Source organism: Diadema antillarum, unplaced genomic scaffold, assembly GCF_040938485.1.
Source record: "Diadema antillarum isolate AM-2024a unplaced genomic scaffold, OU_Dant_1.0 seq00001754_RagTag, whole genome shotgun sequence".
Taxonomy (NCBI): Eukaryota; Metazoa; Echinodermata; class Echinoidea; order Diadematoida; family Diadematidae; genus Diadema; species Diadema antillarum.
Window position 1 is genome coordinate 124,726 of NW_027272436.1, and position 23,693 is coordinate 148,418.

At 40.2% G+C, this 23,693-nt stretch overlaps 1 protein-coding gene across 1 annotated transcript; it reads right to left on the reverse strand.

Annotated features, from left to right (window-relative positions):
- Positions 1-5,541: 5,541 nt before the first annotated feature.
- LOC139712075 (uncharacterized) lies at positions 5,542-23,152 on the reverse strand. The gene is made up of 2 exons (XM_071623910.1): positions 23,033-23,152; positions 5,542-8,761 (listed from the first exon to the last, which is right to left on the reverse strand). Exon 2 carries the CDS (start codon positions 8,716-8,718, stop codon positions 5,542-5,544), a length of 3,177 nt encoding a protein of 1,058 aa, XP_071480011.1. The 5' UTR covers positions 8,719-8,761; positions 23,033-23,152.
- Positions 23,153-23,693: the final 541 nt, after the last annotated feature.

The window sequence follows — 23,693 nt, forward strand, 5'->3', positions numbered from 1 at the left end:
AAACGAGCACCTCAAAGTCTGTGATGGACACAAGAGTCAAGAGCTATCAAAGTGCATGAAATCAATGCTTCCTCAAATTGGCCACACTCTGTTCAGTGAAGTCATGTGAGTGCAACATACCTGTAAACATCACTGAAACAAGGAATTGTTCTCACTTTGTATTGGCTTGCATGAGAGGCATTTAACAGACCACTTCAGTTTACCCATGTGTGCGGGAGGAAATGAAAGTTCAATGACCTCTAATCCACAGTGCAAGCATCCTCATAAGCATTGTGGTATTGATATGAAACAAAACAAAACCAAAAATATGCTAATCTTACATTAAAAAATGAAGAAAGTAAAACCATGCAAGGGATACGCCAAAATGCAAATCACATTTGCAAAATATTGCTTGATTCAAACAAACCTGATATTATGTCACGCAAACTCTAAAACTCTAAAACAACACAATCAACAGATTTTATATCACTATACATGGTTATTTCAAATGATTACAAGTGACACACATACAGACCAAGAGTGTAGAATCAAATTTATGCAGTACACGACTTGATGTGGTTTTGTAATTCATCAAGGCAACAAAATCATACAGCATGTAATTCATTGTCAATTACTTCATTATGGATAATGCCCTTAATCAATTGCCGATTGCAGAGCTGCTACTAAATCAGTGCTTCTTTAGCTACCAATTGAATGAATGAATCGTAACATTCCTGCTGTTTGCCCTAATGATTAGAACTGACAACAATCAACTACTCTACTAGCCCCAGCCTATGAGGCGTGCATTACACAGCAGGTTACAACAGGTCATTTTTCACTTCAAAGTACTCTCACACTCTTCATTTCATGAAGAACTTTACTTGCATTTTTGTTTCTTTTTCTCAACATTGGCAGTTTTTTGTTTTGTTTTGTTTTTTACTTAGTTTCAACATGTGTCTCTGCTTCAAATATTTTTTCCTTTTACTGACTGTAAAAACAAAGAATAATGAACTTTTGGATTGAGGACAGGCCACTCAACACCCATACACATTTCATCCAGCATGTTGTAAAGTAGCTAAAGTGTGCAGTCAGTGATTGAAAAGAAATAGCAACTTGCGTGAGTAAAACAAGGAATATCCTTCCAACAATTTCACCACAGCAGCAATATTTTCACAATTCATATTTCATGCAGGAAATAGCATTCAACATAACATTACTTCAACAACACACTGGACCCCCCAAATCAAAGTTCCTCTGTGCTTTTTTGTTTTTCAAATGCCTTATTTAACATTCTGATACAGCCAAATGATAATAATAAATATAACCAAATGATTTTAGTGGTGACAAGCCGTTTATCATAATGATTCTGCTGTGTTATGATTCTATATTTTTATTTTTAATTAGTACGTGATAGGAATCTCATGCAATATTTTATCATCATCTTGACATCTCTACTACACATTCCATGATTCCATTCCAGTTCAGATAACCATACAAGCAGGATATATCTGTGCCAACTTTCCAATGAATCCTGCAAAGAACACCTTTGGGGGCACGACACTAACCCAACAGTGAACACCTCAAACCTAGTAAATTAAGTTCCCTTGACAATGCTTTGCCACTCGCCCAACATACTTGTACATCCACTGATGAAAAGAAAAGAATATCAACAATACTAAGTCGGAAAACTGACAAACACCTTAAATTTTCTCAGACCCACTGTGTTGAACATCTATTGACATTGTACATAAATATGCTGCCACTGGGACTGAGAGATTTATCTTTATAACACCTCTACATGTTACATTCTTTTGTAGAGTCTGTTTTTTTTTTTGCTGTTTTTTGAAGATTTTGAACATATTTTGAGTTGCATGAGTTGGCAGCTTCTTGACGTTGAATAGTTCCTGCAAATCTATCATTAAAACATCGATCAATCCTATAACTATTTATAAATACGCAATGTGATTACTTCTCGCCTTCAGCTGAGGTAAGATGAAAAGAAAAAAAACCCAAAAAACTCCACCACAAAGTCACGCAAAATGGTCCAATTTTCAGCAAATGAATACTGTTTTAGCACTGTTATAAATAGTTCTTAATTGTTCTCAATAATTGAGCACTTCTTTGCGCAACTTGAGACAGAACAGTGAATTTCACCATTCTTTGAATACTCCTCGGCTGTTTTTCTTCCTTTGCCAGCAACAACCACATTTTCCCCTTCACCTTGCAAAATCAATCTCTAACTTTGCTCAGCAAACATTGAAATTGTTACCCCAATCAAACATCATGAAAGCTCAGGATGAACAAAGGCAAAGAAGACTGATTTTTTTGTTGGCATTTCTCACCACTACCAACCAGCTTAAAAACACAACTACAAAAATCGTTGCCTGCCTGGCAGAAGGGCCCAAACATTGAAATTTCAACATTTACTCAAAATCAAATTTTGATTTGTGACATAATTCAACAGAGCTTCGAGAGCTCTTTCATATGATGGTATCGTCACTGTGATTTTTCAAATGCGCAATACTTAGGCCCTTCTGCCATGCTGGCGACGACATGTACGTTGTACACGCACATCATTATTTGTCTTCAGCATTTGAATATGGCACAGGATATAAATATGTATTGCCAGTGACCAGCAAATAAATAAGAGAGCCATGACATTTAACACATTGTGTCACATAGAAAATGTTTAAACACATAACTCATAATACAATACTGGAGATTTGCACATGTATGGTTTGTACACTGCTTCAGTTTAGTTTTCTAGCCATTCATCTTGGAATGTGGCACCTTCTCCTTTTCAGCTGACTAACTTCTATCATAAAATGAGTTGCATTCTTTCATTACCTACCCCAACATTGAGAACTCGCCTTGTATGCCCTGTAGCCAAAGGAACAAAAGTAATAGCCATGCAACCCTCACAGGGAAAAAAGAAAGAAAGAAGGGGGCTTATAAATGATGCACATTGTTAACAAAACTGAAAAAAAAAATCCATATACACATGACTAAAAAAACAAACACACGAGTGTTAAGATGCATGAACACAGAAAATGTTGTCTAAACTCTTTTGTACAAAAGCCCTTCAGTTCACTTACAAGGCACATTTAAAATAAACCATTTTCATTTAAAAAAAAGATGCAATAACTTTCATCTGCACTTTCAAAGTAGCTAAAAGGGTTCCAGAGAAAGAGAAGACAAAATTTCAAGATATGGCAGTAAAAAAGAAGAAGAAGAATGGATCATGGTAGTGGGACAGTCCCCAACATTTTCCCCTCCTGTAGTTCCAATCTCTATCAGGTCAATATCCACCAAATCCCTTCAATGATTTGTAGGACCAGCAAGCATGGTAGAATGAGTCACACAGCAGGCTACAAGGGTAGGTGCACATAAAATGCATGGGTATTCTGAGGTTCGAATTAATCACAAGACACATTCTAGATGGCAGCCAAATGTGCGGGCTCTTCCATGTCATTTTGTGATTATCATGTTAAATTATGACTTCAAAACAATGTCTCTCCATACAATTTGTCCTTTACTCCTAATAATCGGTGAAAAAGCCAAGGTAGACATCATCAGCCACTGCAAGGTGGAGCTAGCAACAAAATAGAATAATACATTTTACAAAAGACAGGACAAGACCACCAATTTGGTTATCACTACATATTGTCGATCTCTTTCTTTCATTTTTGAAATACTGCAGAATTCTACAAAGTCCCATGTCCTTACATGAATGCGACACAAAAACAAAACAGGGATTTACACTCTTGGAACATACTGGACACTGGCCCAAGTGCTCATACAATCAGTTTACCAAAAACTATGTTGTTTGTTGCAGTTATTGTGGTCGTAAAAGTGCTGAGGAACACTATTTGTCTCAAGTCTAATTTTTTTCGATATACTGTCGGCTAAATGTAAACTCAGGTACATTTCAAATAATCTTAATTTGATATCCATGGCAAGTCTTTAAGGTGGGGTCTGCACATAGGCAGTAAAAAAAAAATACTGAGTGGTGAACAAATTACTTCCTGGAAATGTCAAATTTTGAACATGGTAATGACATAGTTTCGAATGGGTCTATGATAGACATATATCTACCCTATTTCTAATATGTATACTACATGTATACCCTGTCATTAAACATACTACAAAAAATTGAGAAACTTATCATACTTTGCAATATAAGCGTATCAGCTCCACATTGCCTGCCATCATAACAGAACAGAGTTTTGTCAGTAGACATGATATTAAAGCAATGATGATATAATGTCAGTTCTTCCTGCATTATTCAACTATTGTATTCAGTGATTAATCTGGCAAGGGAAAAAAAGAGACAAAAACAAACCCTCATTTAAATGCCTGATTAAATTTGTGAAAGAAACCGTTTGTGACTGAGAGCAAAGAGCGAGGAAAGAGTGAGGAACCAACCAGAGGGAGGAATCAAAATCTAGACTAGGCAGAAATCAGAGCAGATTAAAAGAGAAAGCGAGCGAGAGAGAATGAGGGCAACACTTTCAGGATAATCTGGTCAAACATAGTTCAGATATCCCAGTGAAAAGCAGGAAAATGAAACAAGATAGCCTGGCTGAATGAGAGGGGGGAAATTGGGAAAATATCAAGCAAATAAAAACAAAATTAACATTCAGCAGAACTAGAAAAGGAAGGCGAGAGCCGGGTGTTTCCTGCCTTTTATGAAGTGTCACAACATATGTTTCCTGAACCTAACGCGTATACCGGTACACACTTCAAACAGCTTCCATGAAACATAAACACACGTACTGTACACTTTTGCAATGCCCTCCATGACAAGGCACATTAAAGCATTCTATTTTAAAATGACTAATCAAGTTTTTCTACCATAAGGTCTCCTATCTGATGTGCTAAAGAATTGAAAGTGTAACAGTGTATAGGTAACTTGGACTGATATGCATCTCAATATGACTGAATCATTAAATTTGGATGTTTATAGCAAAGAATCTTCACACGAATTTCTTCTTGATGCACACTATTTGTCAAATTAGGGCACACTAGCAAATTATATGATTCTACACCCAGAAATCTACATCATTACTCTTTCACATAGCTACAATGATGACAGTTTATGACAAAATCACAAAGCAGCATAGAGAGTTCATTTTACCCTTAATTTCTGAATCATTTAAAAGGTGGATTGTTTTCCTATTTTTCTTAACAGCAAACTTCATCCATCGTATTTCACAAAGTGTAGGAATTCCCCCCCCCAAAAAAAAAGAAAACCAACAACAAAAACAACCCACATATATCAATTTTGTCTGTCTGTTGTTATTTTTCTTTAGGCTTCCACACTCATTTAGGTTTCCAACACACGAGGAAATCCCTGATTTGTCTGCAAAAAAGACAAGTCCACATTCCTTCAACAGGCTATAAAGTTATTTTGGATAAAAAGATTTCATAAACTTTTATTACATAAACGCGATATGATTGTCATTCTCAGCACACATAAGGGTGGGGGTGAGGCAGAGACTTTAAGGGAAAGGGCTCATTAGGGCTTTAGCATTTTGAGCCTATTTACAACTCGGAGAAAGTCTAGTCTCCATCGGACAAGTGCCCTCTGAGATGCTCCACGAGGCGGTTGTGGTCATTGCTCTTGAACCCACATTGAGAGCACTGGAAGATGACCGAGCCATACTGAATCTGCTTTGACTGTGGCGGCTGGGAGCTGGCCTTCCCTCGGCCAACCTCACTTCCCTTCTTGGTGGGCGTGGTGCCACTGGACCTCTTCCTCGGAGGATCTCCTACACGTTTCACGTCATGAGCTTGAGCCGGAGGCGCTGTGTCTGTGACAGGGTCTTCCTCGACTTTGGTGTTGCTGATCCCACCACTGACCTTCTCCACCATCTTAGTGATGTCCTGGCCATCGTAGTCATAGCCAGGATTACTGGCATGACGCCACATATGGGACTTCATGGAGGGGAGGTGGCCACTTGTGTACAGGCAGAATTTGCACTTGTACTGATCGCTGGACTGGCCAGGTCCACTGGCTGAGTGCTTCTTCATGTGAGATCTCAGACTCTGAGGGTAGGCACCACTGAAGTCACACAGGTGACACTTGTATGGCTTGTCTGCATTGTGAAACTTCATGTGATTCTTAATGCCATTGGGTGTTGCTGATGAGTAGTCGCAGAGGTTGCATCTGTAGGGTTTGTGGTGGGTTGCAGTGCCATGCTTCTGGAGTTCTTCCAGTGAGCTGGCCACGTAGTCACACTCCCGGCATCCGTACCAGCACTCCAGCACGCAGGATTGCTCATGGGCTTTGGGGGACTCCTCAGCAATATCCTTATGGCAAGAAGGGCATACATTCGACTTGGAGGGAAGATGGGCCTTTTTAACATGATCCCGTAACGCCATTTCGGAGCCACAGCTGAACGGGCATTTGCTGCACTTGAGAATGGCCTCATGGCCTGCCATATGCGCTTGAAGGCGGCCAAGGTGCCAAAAACTCGCCGGGCACTTGTGGCATTTGAAGATTGGTGTGCGGCCCTGGCTGCACACATGGGTCTTGATGGTAGCTGGAAATATGTGTCTGCAGATTGGGCATTGGTAATTATCGTCAGATGAAGGCTTAGCTGGTGAGGTGCCAACTTCTGCTATGCCTAAAGTCTTACTACACACTGATGGACTGTCCTGATCATGACAAGTGTTAGATCCCTGCACATCACCTACACCAACCTGCAGAGCATCATCAACAGCATTGAGCAGCAATTTACTTATACCGGCTTTAGTTCTGGATTTCTTTCCATCATGTTCAATATCCTGGGCTGGCATCTTCCTTTTCAGTTTTTTTCCATGCTTAGGTTTCACAGTTTCCTCTTTCTTTGTTGCTACAGATGCATCTTTCGGTTCATTATGAGTTCCACTGTTTGATCTGGGCTGAAATGCAGTCAAGCCTTCTGTTGCAGCATCCACTACTAAATTCATTTCTGCAAATGACACTTCATCTGTTGTCACCACTTCCTCCACCACATCCTCAGAAGAATCCATCTCATGGGGAATTGGTTGGGGCGACGTGGACTTGGCAGTACTACTTGGGGGTTCTGTGGCGGCAAGACTCTCTCTCACACTTTCAGTCAGTTTCACTGGGTTGTTGTCACAGGACGCAACTTTGGGGAGAGCATCACTGGAGTCCACATCTTTTGCCTCATGTGACACCTTCTCAGTGACACTCGGAGGAGATTGCGCGGAAACCACAGAGACAGCTTCATGGACATCACCAGCCTTGTTGGAGACAGCACTGCCCACGCTGGGCTCTGTGTCGACTGAGGTAGCGTCTGCGAATACTTTGCTCACAATTTCATGCTCTTCCTTTGGCAGCACTATGGGAAAGCAGTGGCAACCTGATTTACTTGGCACTTTGTTTGCCACCTCACCATCGTAATTCCTGTTCACTTCGATGAAATTGAATTTAGATGCTCCCTCATCGACTGCACTGGCCTCCTCAGACTCCTCTTGAGCTGGCATCTGAGTGATATCCTCTACCTTGTGCATGACAGGGTACGAACAGCCTTCCTGCCCAGCATGCCTCCAGGCATGTGCCTTTAGGGTGGATATCTTCTCGCACAGATATCCACATAGAAGGCACTTAAATAGCTTTGTGGCTGCATCAGAGGTTTCGGGAGAATGCGAGCGCACTTTGGAGTCCTTGCAAGGTAGCGATTTGATGGGCGCCTCACCGCTGGGCCTGGCAGCAGAGCTAGGCTTCTGCCTGCTGGGTTCACTGCCTGCCTGTTTGGGCAGCTGTATCCCATTCCCTGACTTCACGTGTGTCCACATGTGGCTCCGCAGAGCCTCTTCTGTTTTTGTGCTGTATCCACATTCCGAGCACTTCAACAATATCTCCTTAACACTCTGATGGACAACTTTGATGTGTGTCTGCAAGGTTTGGAAGTCCTCAGTCTTGAATCCACAGAGGTTGCACACACATTTCTTGGCTCTCTGGTTTATGTGGACCTCCTGGTGGCCTTCGATGGCAGCATGGCTGGTGGTAACAAAGTTACAAAACTTGCAGCGGAAGATGTTTGCATCATGAGTGGCTAAATGGTACAGCAGGTCGTTATAGCTATTGACCTTCACACTGCAAACATCACAAGCAATACCTCTGTGGTCCTTGCCATCCCTATAGCAGTGCACTTGATCAAGGTCCTTTGCTATTCGCTTTGGGAGTCCACTGACAGTGTCTTTCGAACAACAAGAACAGAGCTGATCCTTCCTATGGGAATGTGACACAGCGAACAGACAGGGACAATTTGGGCACTGATAAAGTCTTGTTCTGTCTGTCTGTAAGGCCCCCCTTGCCTCATTCTGACCACTCTTGACTTCTGGGCGACTGCTCTGATCTGGAGCCTCTTTACGCTGTTTTTCACTGTTCTTCACCAATTCTGTGAGTTTCTGGATGACCACAGAGAGCACTTCATCCTTGCTAGGTGTCCTTAGATCTGACTCTGGTCTTGGCGGATTCTCTCTATAGACAACAGAGGGCATTTTCTCCTCCCCACACACAGGATCTTGTCCCTGTATCGCAAACTGCAGGCAATTGTAAGAATGATCCTCGTGAGCTAGGATGCCCTTGGCTGCAGTTTTCGCGTGGAGCTCCCTCTCGGGGCTGCCGCGATGGCTGCCATGCTTGCCCTGGGCAATATCCCGCAGATCTACAAACTCTATGGGTTCTACCAGCACTCTCCCACTGACAGCTGTGTCTTCTTCCATTGCGTCAACAATTCTCAGTCAATTCTCAATCATGCATTCTGACCTGGGTGGAAAAACAAAGAAAACAAAAGAAATGGTGGGAAAAATTAGCATTATTGCACAAGAACAGTCAATTTGTCAAATGCAGTTATCCATGAATGAGTCATAACTATTAGGAGCACAGAAATCACAAGATTTATACCAGGAGCATTCTACCCACCACTGTATAATTTATATAAAAGAAAATCTCCACAAATTCACTTACAAGTCGGTCATTTTCAAAAATGTGTTCTCTTTTTCTTTCAATCATAAAGTACCAGTACATATTCCCTTGACTTAATACTTGCATATGTTAGGGGTAACATTATTCTCCCTGTGTCATGGAGGAGTTAAGTCAAATGCACTTTCATTATGTCATTAAATTGTGGAGAGCCATGTGAACAAAAGCCAGAATTTTTGCCAGAGTAGTGAGTTTCCAATGACATTAGCTCCAAATCACTGGTGACAGACTGGTGGAATTTCAAAAGAACCTCACTCAAGAGAAAGGTTTGCCACCAGATAATTTTTTTTTTTTGAGGGGGGGAGGGGGGGAGGGGCAAGCAGTGAAGATCTGTACAGGAAATTCTAACATAAACTAGATATATCGCTACGGCGACTGATATGCCGCCGCCATAATGCATGGTTCTCCTAATAGGTCTATAGTACAATGTCTTGACAATGTGTGATGACAGTTTCACACAATTGGCAAAATATTAAAATGACAGGTTTGACACAAATGTGCTGAATGTTCACTTTCCTAGAACTAGGTTCAATTGGATGAATGATTAAAATGTCAGAGTGCAGGTATTTGGGGAACTGATGATTTTTACTTGACTTTTGACCCTTTTATAAGTTTATGCATTGAGTAATTTTTAAGGTATTGAGAAAAAGTACAATTTCAGTATCAAATGGGAAAATAGCATTATCTAAACCTGGCCTTTGACCTTTGACCTCACAGTTCCAAAGAGAATCACTGTTAGGTTGAACATGCATAAATATGTAAGTTTCATGATGATACCTTGAGTTACTTTTGAGATATATGGAGGAAAAAGTGCAATTCAGCACTTTCACTTGACCTTTTGACCTTTGACCTTTTGGCAAGAAACTTCCCACAGAATATTTATTGGGTAATACATGTATACATCAAGTTTGAAAAAAAAAAACTTCAGGCAATCTTGCATAAATATAAGGAAAGTAGTGATATTTTGAGGAGTTGACCTTGACCTTTGAACCATGACCACCAACTTCTCTAGATAATCACTGCCCATTGGAACAAGCATAAGTTCCATGAAGATACCTTGAACCATTTGCGAGATATGGAGAAAAACATGAATTTTCAACCTTTTTTTTCACAAATAACCTGTGACCTTTGACCTTTGACCCTGTGACCCTAAGATCCAAACAAAGTATTATCCCCCCAGGATATACCCTCATACCAAGTTTGATGTAAAACCACCACACGGTTCTTGAGATATCGACAAAAACAAAACGGGACGGACGTACAGTGTATGTAAAAATTTTGTACGGATGGACGGACGGACGGACGACCCGAAAACATAATGCCTCCGGCCACTTCATTGGCGGAGGCATAAAAAGGATTACATAAAAACTCCAGTTCTCTGCTATCAATGTAAAGGTCCAAGAATTTATTACTTGTGTGCAACTTTTGATACTTTTTGCACAGGAGACTGGGAGCCTCTGCTCTCTTTCACATTTACAATTTTTTGTTTAAGCATCAACATCCAGGATTGTTTAAGCATCAACATCCAGGATTGTTTAAGCACCAACATCCAGGATTGTTTAAGCATCAACATCCAGGATTATTTAAGCATGACCCTTTGTTTAAATTGAGTTATACTTGACTTTTCATGCATTCCCACAAAATGATCTACCAATCATCCTTTGATACTTTTTTTTTAAATAATTGGCCCACACCATTAGTCAAGAGACATGTGTTGATTTTTGACTGGCTACACGCTGTCTCACAGTGGTAAACATGTTATAGTGCTCTTATAGCACGAGCACATGCACTTGTAGCAAAGGTTCGCACACTAAGCAAGCGTTCATACACTCAGTATGAGATGCCTATTGGGTGAAAAATCATGCATCCAATAATCATTGAATGCATGGTTTTGAAGTACTAAATGCATGATTTTCAGGCTTTCATCTATGGCAAGCCAAAAGGAAATGCATTCAGTAAATTCGTCATTGGGTAACATGATCAAAAAATTGATTTTTGGCACGAAAACTGTCCCATTTTATAACACAGATGACGCACATGTCTTCTCATGTGTCAGTCGGAATAGTGTGCATGTGGTTACTATGGAATTTAGTCTAAACCCACTCGGCTTCGCTTCATCGGTTAAGCATTCCATAGTTACCTTATGAACACATTTTCAACTGATGCACTCAAACCTGTACGTCATTATTTTGTATACTGACACATGGTTTGAAAACAACTATTTCAGATACAGCACTTGATCCTCCACTTTGACGTTTGCCATTCACCAGCATCTTCCTTCTTATCAGGACATAATATCACTGAACATTCCTTGCTGATGACACAGCTCTGAGAAATGCCATTCTAATGTTTAGGTTCAGTCACCCTTAACTGTTGTGACCTGGAGGAGGATTTTGCCCCAAAATCTACTCAGCTCATGTACAAGCCATGATATAGCTAACCTACCGTATGGGCAGGGCATCGTGATAATCTTTCTTAAAGGTTTTTGCCTCAATGTCAACCAGATGGACAGATCGAGGGAAGGACAATACGAAACCAAAATGCTGCCAGTAGTGTACACAATTACAGGTACATTAATTGTACTTCAATGACCATTCACAACTGGCCTCCGGCTTTGATCGTCACAAAAAAAAAAAACTTCCCCAGGAAATCATAACCATTACACCCATAGAAAGTTCCATTATGCAGCTGTTTGCTTGTCTCATAAGATCAATAAATCAATTATCTACAGTAATAGAAGGGGGGAAACATGAGCTCCACGCTAACTCTCATCCAAACAGACTACCTGAAAAGCAGACTTAACTGTAAATGCCACACCATGTCTGAGTTGACTGCGATACAAGTGTACATGCTGTAAAGACTAAAGTCAGACAAACAGAGTGGTAGAATATGTACATCAAAGTCAAACATAGCATTAAAAAAAAAAAAAATCTCTCTAGAAGTTATGAGAGTTTTGCATGTTTTTACCTCATTGGTTGCAGCAATATGAGCAAATTAGATGAGAAAATAATGTCATCATCTCACAACTCACACATTAGTTTGTATCAATCATACAAAATCATAAAAATCTTATTTTTGGTTGATAATTTAGGTGTGACTAGCCCTTTCCTCATTGGTCTATAACTGGTAGGCTGTTACAGACAGGACTACAGTAATCTGATGCAAGAGATGTTACTCCTACTATTTTCTTACGCACCCCCCCCCCCCCAAAAAAAAAAAAAAAAAAGAGAGAGAGAGAGGAAATTTTAATGAAGAATTATATGTGCAGGTTAAGGTGAAACATGTGAAACTGAAAAAAATTTTGTAAGCTTGTTCCAGTTTGGGATTTAATACTCTGCTATTCTGTTCTTTTGATTTTACTCTTATTTCAATGGCAAACGGGAACACGGTGAGGAACTGCACTGTCAATCAGAACTTGAAACACTTCTGTTGTGTGAGGTCATGGGCGAGTAAGCGCATAAAACCTGGGTTAGAAATGGGACAATGAGTACACAAATGGCCATTGCAGATGCTCAATATATGATATTTAAAAAGAAAGCTTTTTCATAATGTGCATTATACTCCAAAATACTCTTCACGTTTTCACTAGGCTGCCTATTAGAGCTCACCAACCTTCAACTGCCATGCATGAATTGCCACTATGTGCATCAAGAGGGCAGTAACGGTCACATGACAATGTGTCAGGTGATCCATAACTCCCTTGGGCCATGTGCCAAGCCAGCTGTGTTAATCTCCCTCGCACTATTCTAATCCAGTCAGCTATTACAGAGCTATTCTTACTCCCTGCCACCACACCACATCAAATCGTTCCACTTCATTATAAGCGCAATCCAAATCACATGCAGCTACAGTAATAATCTCCTTTGTGAAGAGGAAGGGCAAATTGTGGTCTGCACTATACACTGACTGCATGCATTGCTCTGCATCGAGTTAAATATCTTCTGGTACTTTGCACATAAAAAACAACAACACGCCATTCAGCACCCTTTAGTGATTGCCTAAATTTTGGTCATTTCTTTCGTCAAAATTTACTCTGGCAAAGCAATGCCCAGGCAATCATTCCCATTCACAGTGTACTGTCTTCATTAACCCCAACACTTTCAAGTGTGTGGGATAACTTCAATCGAGAACAGGTTTAAACCAATCTGAATGTTATCAAAACTACTAATCAAATGAGTTGATGTGAACTAGGACACACCAGTCAAGCTCAGAAATGACCCAACACAATACCTCAAGTTTGTTTGACTCTGCATTTACATTACAAGCCATAATCTTGCACACAACTTGTGACTCTGATAGAGAATGAAACTACCTTGTCATTTATCCCCCTGGAGGTGTCATGTCTAGAAACATCAAATCATCTTGACACACGATATGAGGAGTTGAGGCAGTGGCTGTAACAGATACCTAAAAAGGCTGGCAAGTCTTTTTAAAGCTCTTTCTTCAATTAACTGAGGGGGAAAAAATGAATATGTTATACACTTTAAGTCTTCATCTGGGCTTCCCACGTTCTTGCTTGTACAGATGAGCTCATTACAAAATACTTCACCACCTACATCCGTGTCACTCTGATATCTGGGTAAACAGATTACAAGGCGAGATGACAGACCTCAAATTTTGCACCCCTGGAGCAGCAACTGTCTGATTTCGGGAAGGATCTAATCTCAAAGAATCCAAAGGAGAACATGAATCCATACCATTTCTTCCACTTATGCTATCATCCTTATTACTTTTCTTTTTTTTAATTACTGATGTAATGCTGATAAAAGTACAACTGAATAAGAATATCAAAACCAGAATATCATTTGTACATTGTGCCTGTTTTCACCTAGACAGCACAACATAACTGTAGCAGCAATTTCATCGATCATCACCTGTTTAATGAGGTTTAACGGTGAAGGTAGTTTCATTCTCTATCTCAGAGTCAAAGGTTGTGTGCTGATCATTGAAAACTATCCTGGCCTTCCAAGAAGACTTGACAAGCCGAGTCTTACGATTACAAGACACAATATAGCTACCTGACACATTATCTCTCAGTAACCATCTCTTTAGTTTAGGCAACGAAATGCAAACTTAACAGCAAAAGAATATCACATTTACCTGACTTTAAAGGGTGTGTACAGTTCTGGTCGTGGTGAAAATCTAGCCTTTAACATTTTGCAAGATATTCAGAAACCACTCTATGAGATGTCAAAGAGCATGCAGTTCTGGGGGGTGTCAAAAGTTTGTTTGATGGGGGTCGATTTTGGAATGGCTGAGATATCCGAAAAAAAGGTGAAACAAAGAGATCCTAATAAAAGTGTGGCATGTCGCATTTTATTATTTTCGCTTTTTTGGATATCTCAGCCATTTGGGACCTACGCCACCGGGACCTACCGGGACCTACGCTCAACAAGCTCGCTTTTTAAGTAGGTTCCTTCATATTTCTTTAGCATTCATTCACAGATTCCAAACTGAATAGATCGACCACTATTATGTTTACATATTTGCAATATTCTATGTATGTCATGTATTTCATTTAATTTTGTTATATTTGATGTAATTTTTCATCGAGAAATATGAAAATAAATTGAAATTGAAATTGAAATTGAAATTGAAATTTGGAAGCCAGTTTTCGTCGAGTAAACGTTAAATCCTTCTTAGAATTGCATGCTTTTTCATATTTCATATGAGGTTTCTCACTATCTCACTTAAAAATGTTCAAAACATGAATCCTCACCTCAACCAGTGCTGTACAGTCCCTTTAACTTAAAATCTAGAATACTAACCCAACCTGCAATACTTAGAAAGTACCAATCACTATACATAAAAGCTGTTATAAACATCCTTCCTTTCCACAAGGAAAGCTTGCCATGCCTACCTGAAAATACAGGACAAAATGATGCTCTCCTCCTTGACCTTATGCAAATCTGAAGCACAATGAAAACTTTCAAAACTTACACACACCTTCCTCTGAAATGCAGCTACTGAGGATCTATGCTAGTTCCACTTCCACAAAACTTGGGTACTGTCAAGAGACTCACAGCATCTCATCAAAGAGAATACTATCTGATCTGAGAGGAGACTTAAAACTGAAGGCCATCAACACAAAGAAGACTTCTGCACACTTCCACTCCCATGGTTATCTTCATTCACACTGCGACAAAAACCACATTATTCACAAAGCGCTTGGTGTGTCACTTGATCGGGCACGTTACCCACCGCCGAGTCATGTGATTTGCCCCGGTGAGGTTGCTATTTATTGGATAGGAAATTAGTCGCTAGTCGCAGAGCCCCCTCTCTGCCTGTAGACCGAAGCAAGAGCGGCAGGAAAAGCTGATGAAGAAGACGGTGACAGGAGTGGTTATAATTAGAAAATATGCGGGTCTCGTGGGATTCCAGGCGATGCTGCTGACTGTCCCCGAACTCTTGAGTGCGTTCAGATGTACGAAGACTGTTGGAAGTGATTCACTTACTGCAACTGTCCCATATTCCAAGAATAGTAAATTACAAGCCATAAAACTTGTGTGAAGCACTCAGAGGTTGTACAGTTTATGTCTGTGTTTGTAGCAATCCATGACAAAAGAACATCAGTTTGTCAAACTCTGAAGTAGCAACACCTACAAGACTTGGCTCCACATTTCTGCTCAGTTGAAAACATTACATTAGCTTTGAACTTTTTAGCATTGCTCAAATTTTCAACACATTTCATCAACATCCCATTAAAACCATCATTCTCCAAGAGATCGGTATAAAAGAATTTCTATCAGTGTAGCAAATTCGTTTGTGTCTTTTACACACAGTTCAGTCAAAACAGTAATTTGAGAGGAATAAAGTTACAAGCAAAGCCACACAGCAGTAAAAATCACCTGCCCACCTACTCGAATGCATAACAAATCATTCTTCAATCTTCATGAAGGCACTGGTTTCCTGTCTTGGATGATGGGTAAGAACATGATTTCCCTGATTTCTATTCGGTAGAATCATACAGCTTTTAAAAACACATACGGTACGATGGCAAATATTTTTTAAAAATAGATACATATTTCCACTTCAAGCTGTTTCAGGAATCTGGTACAAATGGTCACACATACAGAAACATTAGTGTCACACCCATGTGACCAAGCTGGCTGTTTGGAAATCCCCTTGAAATTATCATATCAGGTGACTGGCTGAAAATCACATGGCTATAACTTTGCTGATTTTGTCTCGTTTGCTAACATTTCAATTCATCGGTTATTTATGCACATTGCTTTCAAACACAACACTAATTCTCTAGTTTTTTTGTTTGGCTGTCTGTATCTGCCTCTCTCTCTCTTTCTCTCACACAAGTGCATTTATACTATCTCTTTTAAATCTTTTCGGGGGGGGGGGGGGGTTCTGTGTACAGTAGTAAACAAGTGACGAAAATTATGCAAGCGATGTTTACACTCTAGTGACCTTCAGGCTATTCTGGGAAAATATCAACAGTGTGCTACTAATGCAGCCTTAAGTTACCTAAGCCCCCAGTCATACAATATTTGGATAAATGTCTGATCTACAGAGTATAACCTCTGTAGACAAAACAGCTGTGATGAAAGCTACACACTTGGCACATCATTATCCCTTACAGCAAGGCATCAATAGATTACTATTATATAATTACAAATTACCATAAAAAGATCACACTACTTCACAGTATCTGTTCTGAGAAAAAGAAAAAGAAAAGTTCTGGCTTCGAACTCTGACACACAATACCTATTTTGGAACTTCTATGAAGCCAGATGACCACCAATGTTCTTGAACTGACTAGTCACTGGTATTGCCAACTTAAAGAAAGAGAAAGAAAAAACTCCAAGTTCTAGTGTTTACACTTACATGTACGGTAAGTGCAATAATTACAATTGTAATTCCCTTTCCATGCCAATGCAATACCAGAGCCTGCATAAAAGGATGCATTCTATTGCTCACAAAACATGACTACAAGGGACCACGCAAATGCAGTATACTTTCTCTGTCTGCCAAGCTAGGTTGGCTGGGATGGCAAATTAGTCCCTTGTTTTTGGTCCCCTCTAGTCAAATTAACTTTCACTGAAATGTATCAATTTAAAGGTACTGTTTATCATTGGGAGCAGTGATTCAAAAAATGTTTGCGTTACCAGATTTGATGCATATGTGTAGATCAGTTGTATCACAAAATATCCAACCATAATATACAAATTTTGCAATAAGTCTACTGAGGAGATATCATTATTTGCTCAATAAATGATAACTGCAGACGATTTATTCTAGAAACAATTTTATCATAATTATTGTTTACATTTTAAATGTAACAATACTTAACACTGATTATACTGATCAACATTCCTACAGTGGCTGTTTCTATCCCTAACTGACATTTTAGATCTTGAAGCAATAAAGCTGGGTTCTTGTTTCCTGTGCAAATGGTAAATAATGCCTTTAAAAGTTTAATGCCTGGCAGGCATGTGCTAAATTTGGGGTCAGACTCTCTACACTGCACTGTACAGCTCTAAGCACTGAGAAATGGGATTAACTTTTAGGACCTTCAGTCCACTTTATGGCTATGTAATGAAACAGAGCTCTTTCCTGTTTGTTGCAGGAAATTGGTACGGTACCGTACCTACAGTTGTATTTTATTAGCAACATTCAAGAGCCATTATTGTAACATACTGCCCCTTTTTGTGAATGATACCACATTACATCATATCTTTACTCACTCACTGAAAAATACAGCTCTCATTCCACTTGGAATACCAGGGTCGTCTACATTCACTGTTAAAATGTTCTGGCTGTTCACTATTAAACTCAGTTAATTCATCAATCAAACATTATTGGTGCACATTACATTCATATCAGGATCAGAGTCAATTTCTTCATGTGTCTGTAAATTTGCGAATAGCACCCGACTCACAAAATTCATGAAAACAAAAACCTTGCAAAATATTTGGCATTTATACAGTAGGCCATATTATGGGTGACTTTACTGTTCAGTGATAGCACGCATTATCTTTCAAAGGACTGTGTTAAATCAACACCAACAGTCTGATTTATGGAATATCCATCTTTTTTTCATATATATTGTACTTCATGCATACAATGGGGGACAACGTCTGTCTAGAAAACATATAGAATACGAGTCTTTTACATTCAACCACTGATACTACCAGGTATATTTGAAATGGAAAATTAGACAATTCCTGTTTAATAGAAAATGGTTTATGCCTTCATGAAAAAAAAAGTGTACAAACTGCCAGGTAGTGACATCAGATGAACTAGTAGCAATCTGCACTCTGGTAACATGCTCTATCTTCCACACATTTAAGCTCTCGTGGAGCTTGGGGAAGAGATTTTCCCTTCGTATACTCCTCTCCACTCCAAATGTGTTTGTTTGTTTCTTGCTAATTACATTCCAACATTGGAAAAGAGGGTGCAACACATTTGCTTTTTATTTGAAAATGGGGAGTGGTACTTTTTACGGCAGAATAGTAGAAACATTGAAAACAAAAAAATGAACCAAACCAAAACCCTAACTTCACCTAAACCAACCCCTAGGGTCTGAATTCACGAAGGTGGTACAATCTTTGTCCATGGTTTAAAGGGGACGTCCAGTATTGGTTGGCGATTGACAAAGATTGTACCACCTTCGTGAATTTAGGCATAGGACTCTGTATCAATCCACATGCGGACGTCCTTCCCAGCTCAGGGCTCCATAATCAAACATTTCCTAAACCCCATTTGTTCAATTTTCTCACCATATTAGCAATCAGGCCACTATCATTTCCAGCCACATACAATAGAATGTGTTTTCTAATTGTAACATTTACCAGTATATTTCCACTCAGAAATGCTACAGGGAGCTTGGGGGGGGGGGGGGGGGGGGGGGGAGGGGGGGGCTCTTTCTGTCAACCAGTTACTAGTACCTGCGAACATTGACTGATATCAAGTGTGGGAAGGATTGTCACTGATACTCTAGGGCCTGAATTCACGAAGGTGGTTTAGACTTAGACCATGGTACAAAATTTGTACCATGGTTTATAAATAACGTGAATTTAGACATACAGTTGAACCTCTATTATCCGGCCTCCCTTTATCCGGATCTCTCTATTATCCGGACGCAATCTCGCCATGATTTTTTTTTAATAATTACGGGAAGAAAGGGGGATTCCCAACTCCTTGAGAACTCCTACCCAAACACACATGAATTACATATTACTTCCAATATGATTAACATACATTGCATCAAATTTCCTTCCAAATTGCTTACCTTAACCCTCAGACATTTCAACATCCCGAACCATCCCCAAATGTAACAATGAAAAGGTTGCAGTATACACATTACTACATGTGGTACTACAATGGGCTACATCAGTACATGTGTATGTATATATGTACATGTATAAAGCATTGAGTCTCCGGTATCCGGCCAAATCCCTTATCCGGATGAGCCCCGGTCCCGACTTGTCCGGATACGAGAGGTTCAACTGTACCTTTGACATGCGTGTATCATTGCAAATTTACTGCTGGACATCTGGTGACATATGCAATCTGTCAATCGTAGTTACGCAGTATAAATTTGCATAAACCATGGTTTCAACTGTACCACCTTCGTGAATTCAGGCCTACAGAATATAGGTTGTTAGATTGCACCGACAGCAGCATGTACTTTATCAAGATCTACTACTACTAGCAGCAAACTTGCCATCACCTGATGACAATGGTATTAGCACCCACACTGTTGTGTGTGAAGTGACGTGACCGAGGTATGATGTGGACAGTAAGAAAGAAGGAAAGGCTGAATTAAAGGTATGTACATAGTTTACAGAACTTCAGAAGGTCTCAAAATTCACCTCCCACCATTTGGAATTAGCTTGTAATATACTGAAAGGAAAAGGGGACACCAAGAACCTTGTCTGGCTGACCCTATTTGAATTGACAATGAGTTGTTTTGGATTATTTTGAGATCTATAGTATAAAATGATCTTATTTTTTCATAGATCATTGTAAGAAAACACCCTCTCCATTCAGTAGTGTGGGTAGGTAGAGGCCGCACACCAACAGCACTACAGCTCCAAGCCCCCAACACAACTACAAAACTGATTTCCATGAATAATTTATATGTATTCTACCACAAATTCTACATTATTTCAAGAGTCACTGTGTCAAAGGACAAGTCCACCTTCATGTGGATTGAGTGAAGGCAACAATATTTAGTAGAACACATCAGTGAAAGTTTGGGGAAAATCGGACAATCCATTCAAAAGTTATGAATTTTACAAATAAACAAATTAAGGATTTACAAATAAAAAAGAATTTCACAAAACTTAACTTTTCAAATAAAGTGCACATTTCTTCAACTTGTTACTGATGTACATTAAGGCAATAAGGGCAATATTATTCCTCCTGTTTTCTGAAAGAGAGTAGTCAAGTGCTCTTTTGTTATGCGAGAAAAGTGAAAACGTGTTGAATTTTTACTTTTTCTTTACATCGTTATACCAAGGAGGTACTAGGCAAGCCTAGTACCTCCTTGGTTATACATGTGACATCGCAAGCTATAGTAGTCTTCTCATCCAGCTGTGACTGAGTAGAAACTTCAAAAATTCATAACTTTTTAACAGATTGTCCGATTTTCCTCGAACTTTCACTGATGTGTTCTCCTAATATTGCTGCATTCACAAAACCCACGTCTATGAAGGTGAACTTGTCCTTTAACTATACATATGTTTAATACCTCTTTTGTGAATGATTAATGCTACTAACTCTGTACTGTACCAGGTACATGTAAGTACTGTTATTTTTGACACACTCACTGAAACTGACACCCAAACATTTATGAATTGCAATACCAGCAAAGTGCATGTATTGAACACTATTCCATCATGCATCTATATACAATCTATGCTATGCCATGTTATCAATGATTGTTTTGCTGTTGCTATTGAGTATTAATACTGTTAATCTCTCTTTTTTTTCAGTAATAGAACACCTCTATTTGGATAGAACCTAGGTAAACTACCATATAATAAATTCATTTTAAATTCCCATTACTGTCATTGTGTAACGCGAACGGCTAATGCCCAGTCAAGAAAAGGGCCAGTGAAAAATAAAAACACCACTCCACTGGCACTGTTGCGTGTGGGCTCGTCGCGTAGTCTCGTGCATGCATTTTCGTTCTTTACACGCAATGCGATAAAAACGGGGGTGTCCGTTTCTACTTTCAATGAATAGACGTATAGACTAGAGAGTAGTCTAGTGACTAGACTTCTACTTACTAGTGTCAATGTTGGACACCTATCATACTCAGATCTCTTGTCTGACAAAAATTAGCATGTCATGCTTAATGTCGTTAGTTTTATGAATAGAGTAGGCCTACACACACACAGTACAGTAGCCAGTAAAGTTAGGCAATTCAGGCCGGCCAGGGCAGGCAGGGCAGGGCAGGGCCAGGGGTTTAAATAGTCTAGACACTTTAGTTGCACCCAAAGGCCTGATCATGCCGATTGGCGATGAGAGCAAAATTGTAAAGTTATTAGCACGGCACGGTTAGGGCGAAAAATATGACAAAGCCCTTGATGAAATGCCCCCCAGCAGAGCACAGAGCAGATCACAGCATCAGCAAACAGCAACAGTGGCAAAAATGGCTTTCTGTCGAGCTGTCGAGTGTCGTCGTCTCAGCTCAAGCCACTCAACTTCGTTCGGTGCAGAGACTCCAACCCCAAGCACCTTCTGATCTGGAGATTCTCCCGCCTGAAACCCCTAGCAAACGGGAGACTCCAAGTTTATGTGTGCGAAGCGCGAAGTTCCTAGGGTTATAGATGCTCTCTGGTGCTATCTAAGGCTTATTTTTGCAACATACGATAGCAATAAGTAAGAAATCCTTTCCAACGGGAGACATTGAGCCAGGGCGGGAGAAATTAAATCTCCAACGGGAGGACGGGAGATTTTGCAAAAATGGGTTTTCGGCGGGAGATCTCCCGTCGAAAACGGGAGAGTTCAGTTCGGGAAACCCACTCACAAGGGGGGCCCCTCCTTATAAGTAACCCGTCCCCCTTATAAGTAACCCCGTCCCCCTTAAAAGTAACCCCCGGGGCACCCCTTATAAGGAGTCTCCACGCTTTTTTGCAATGCAACGCGAAAATGAAAGGACTGCGGCAATTCGCTTGATTATGTCCATAAAGCTTCACAAGTTTCCTAGTTACTCACGAAATTTGAGCAAAATCGGTTTGAGGCATCATATCTAAAATCATGGATTTAAATGCGATGTCAAACGACCCATGCGAATGCTGAAATGCGAGCGATTACTGGCGTGAGTGTCGCCAGGCGCGGCGGCGCGACAATGCTTGAGTGCAGACGTGGCGACTGAGTACATGTACTGAGTCGCCACGTCTGCACTCAAGCATTGCCGCGCCGCCGCGCCTGGCGACACTCACGCCAGTAGTCGCTAGCATTTCAGCATCCACATGGGTCGTTTGACATCGCATTTAAATCCATGATTTTAGATATGATGCCTCAAACCGATTTTGCTCAAATTTCGTGAGTAACTAGGAAACTTGTGAAGCTTTATGGACATAATCAAGCAAATTGCCGCAGTCCTTTCATTTTCGCGTTGCATTGCAAAAAAGCGTGGAGACTCCTTATAAGGGGTGCCCCGGGGGTTACTTATAAGGGGGACGGGGTTACTTATAAGGGGGACGGGTTACTTATAAGGAGGGGCCCCCCTTGTGAGTGGGTTTCCCGAACTGAGTTGGAGTCTCTGTCGGTGTAATGTCGGTTAGCTAGTCTAGACTAGAGTCAGTAGGCCTAGTGTAAATTAAACTTTATATAAAAACTTTAGAAAATTAGAGATGTCATCGTCACCCCACCGGGAGACGAGACTGTAAATTTAGTTGCAGACTTTTGCACGTCATCTACTACCGACCAAGCCCCCGTACCATACCAACCATGCCATGCCCAACCGCGATGTGCTGATGCGATGCCAGCACAGCAGTAAAAATGCAAGTCGCTGCAACCGATCAGTTTCATCTCAGAAATAACGACTAAAATACAGCTGAAGTATTACACCAATGTACAAATACTTACTTGGGAAATATTGATACTTCACATCACTTGCAATTCTGGATTTCTGACAAACAGAGCGTTCCCATTTTTTGACGGAAAGAAAGACTGACTTTGTCATCACACTCATAAAATTGGTTGAAGTCCATCTTCTTCTTTTCTCACGAAGACTGTCTAGGTCACGTGACATTCCAACGTTGTCGTCATACTAAAAACTATCACGTGACAGGAGATGAAGCGCAAAAATGCAACTGGTAAAGTATGAAGCGCTACAAAGTTATCGTTGGTATTGCGACAAAGAAAACACGGAGAGCATAGTTTTTACATATCATTTTCACATTTCTATATAGCACAAATTTATGAAAATTTGACTCAATGTAATAGGCCCTACCTTCTTCAGAAGACAGACGAATAACAACATTTCTTTTTGTGTAACAAAGTCCTCGGGATGGGAGTAATAGGCAAGTCGACGCCTTATTTTATTTCATTTTATTTCATTTTTGTCAGTCTTATCACTATCAGTCACCTCAAAAACGACAAGTTACTAGTAACTGGATATCAGGAAAATGAATCAGTGACTCAGTGAGTAGGCCTATTGCAATGTGCTATGTATACCGTGGATATTCCAACTTCCACTAATATTAGCCTAATATTAATAATCATGGTGGGGGGGGGGGCACTTCCG

Excerpts from the sequence above, each read along its gene's own strand:
- LOC139712075 (XM_071623910.1), bottom strand. The coding sequence starts at position 8,718 with ATGGAAGAAGACACAGCTGTCAGTGGGAGAGTGCTGGTAGAACCCATA.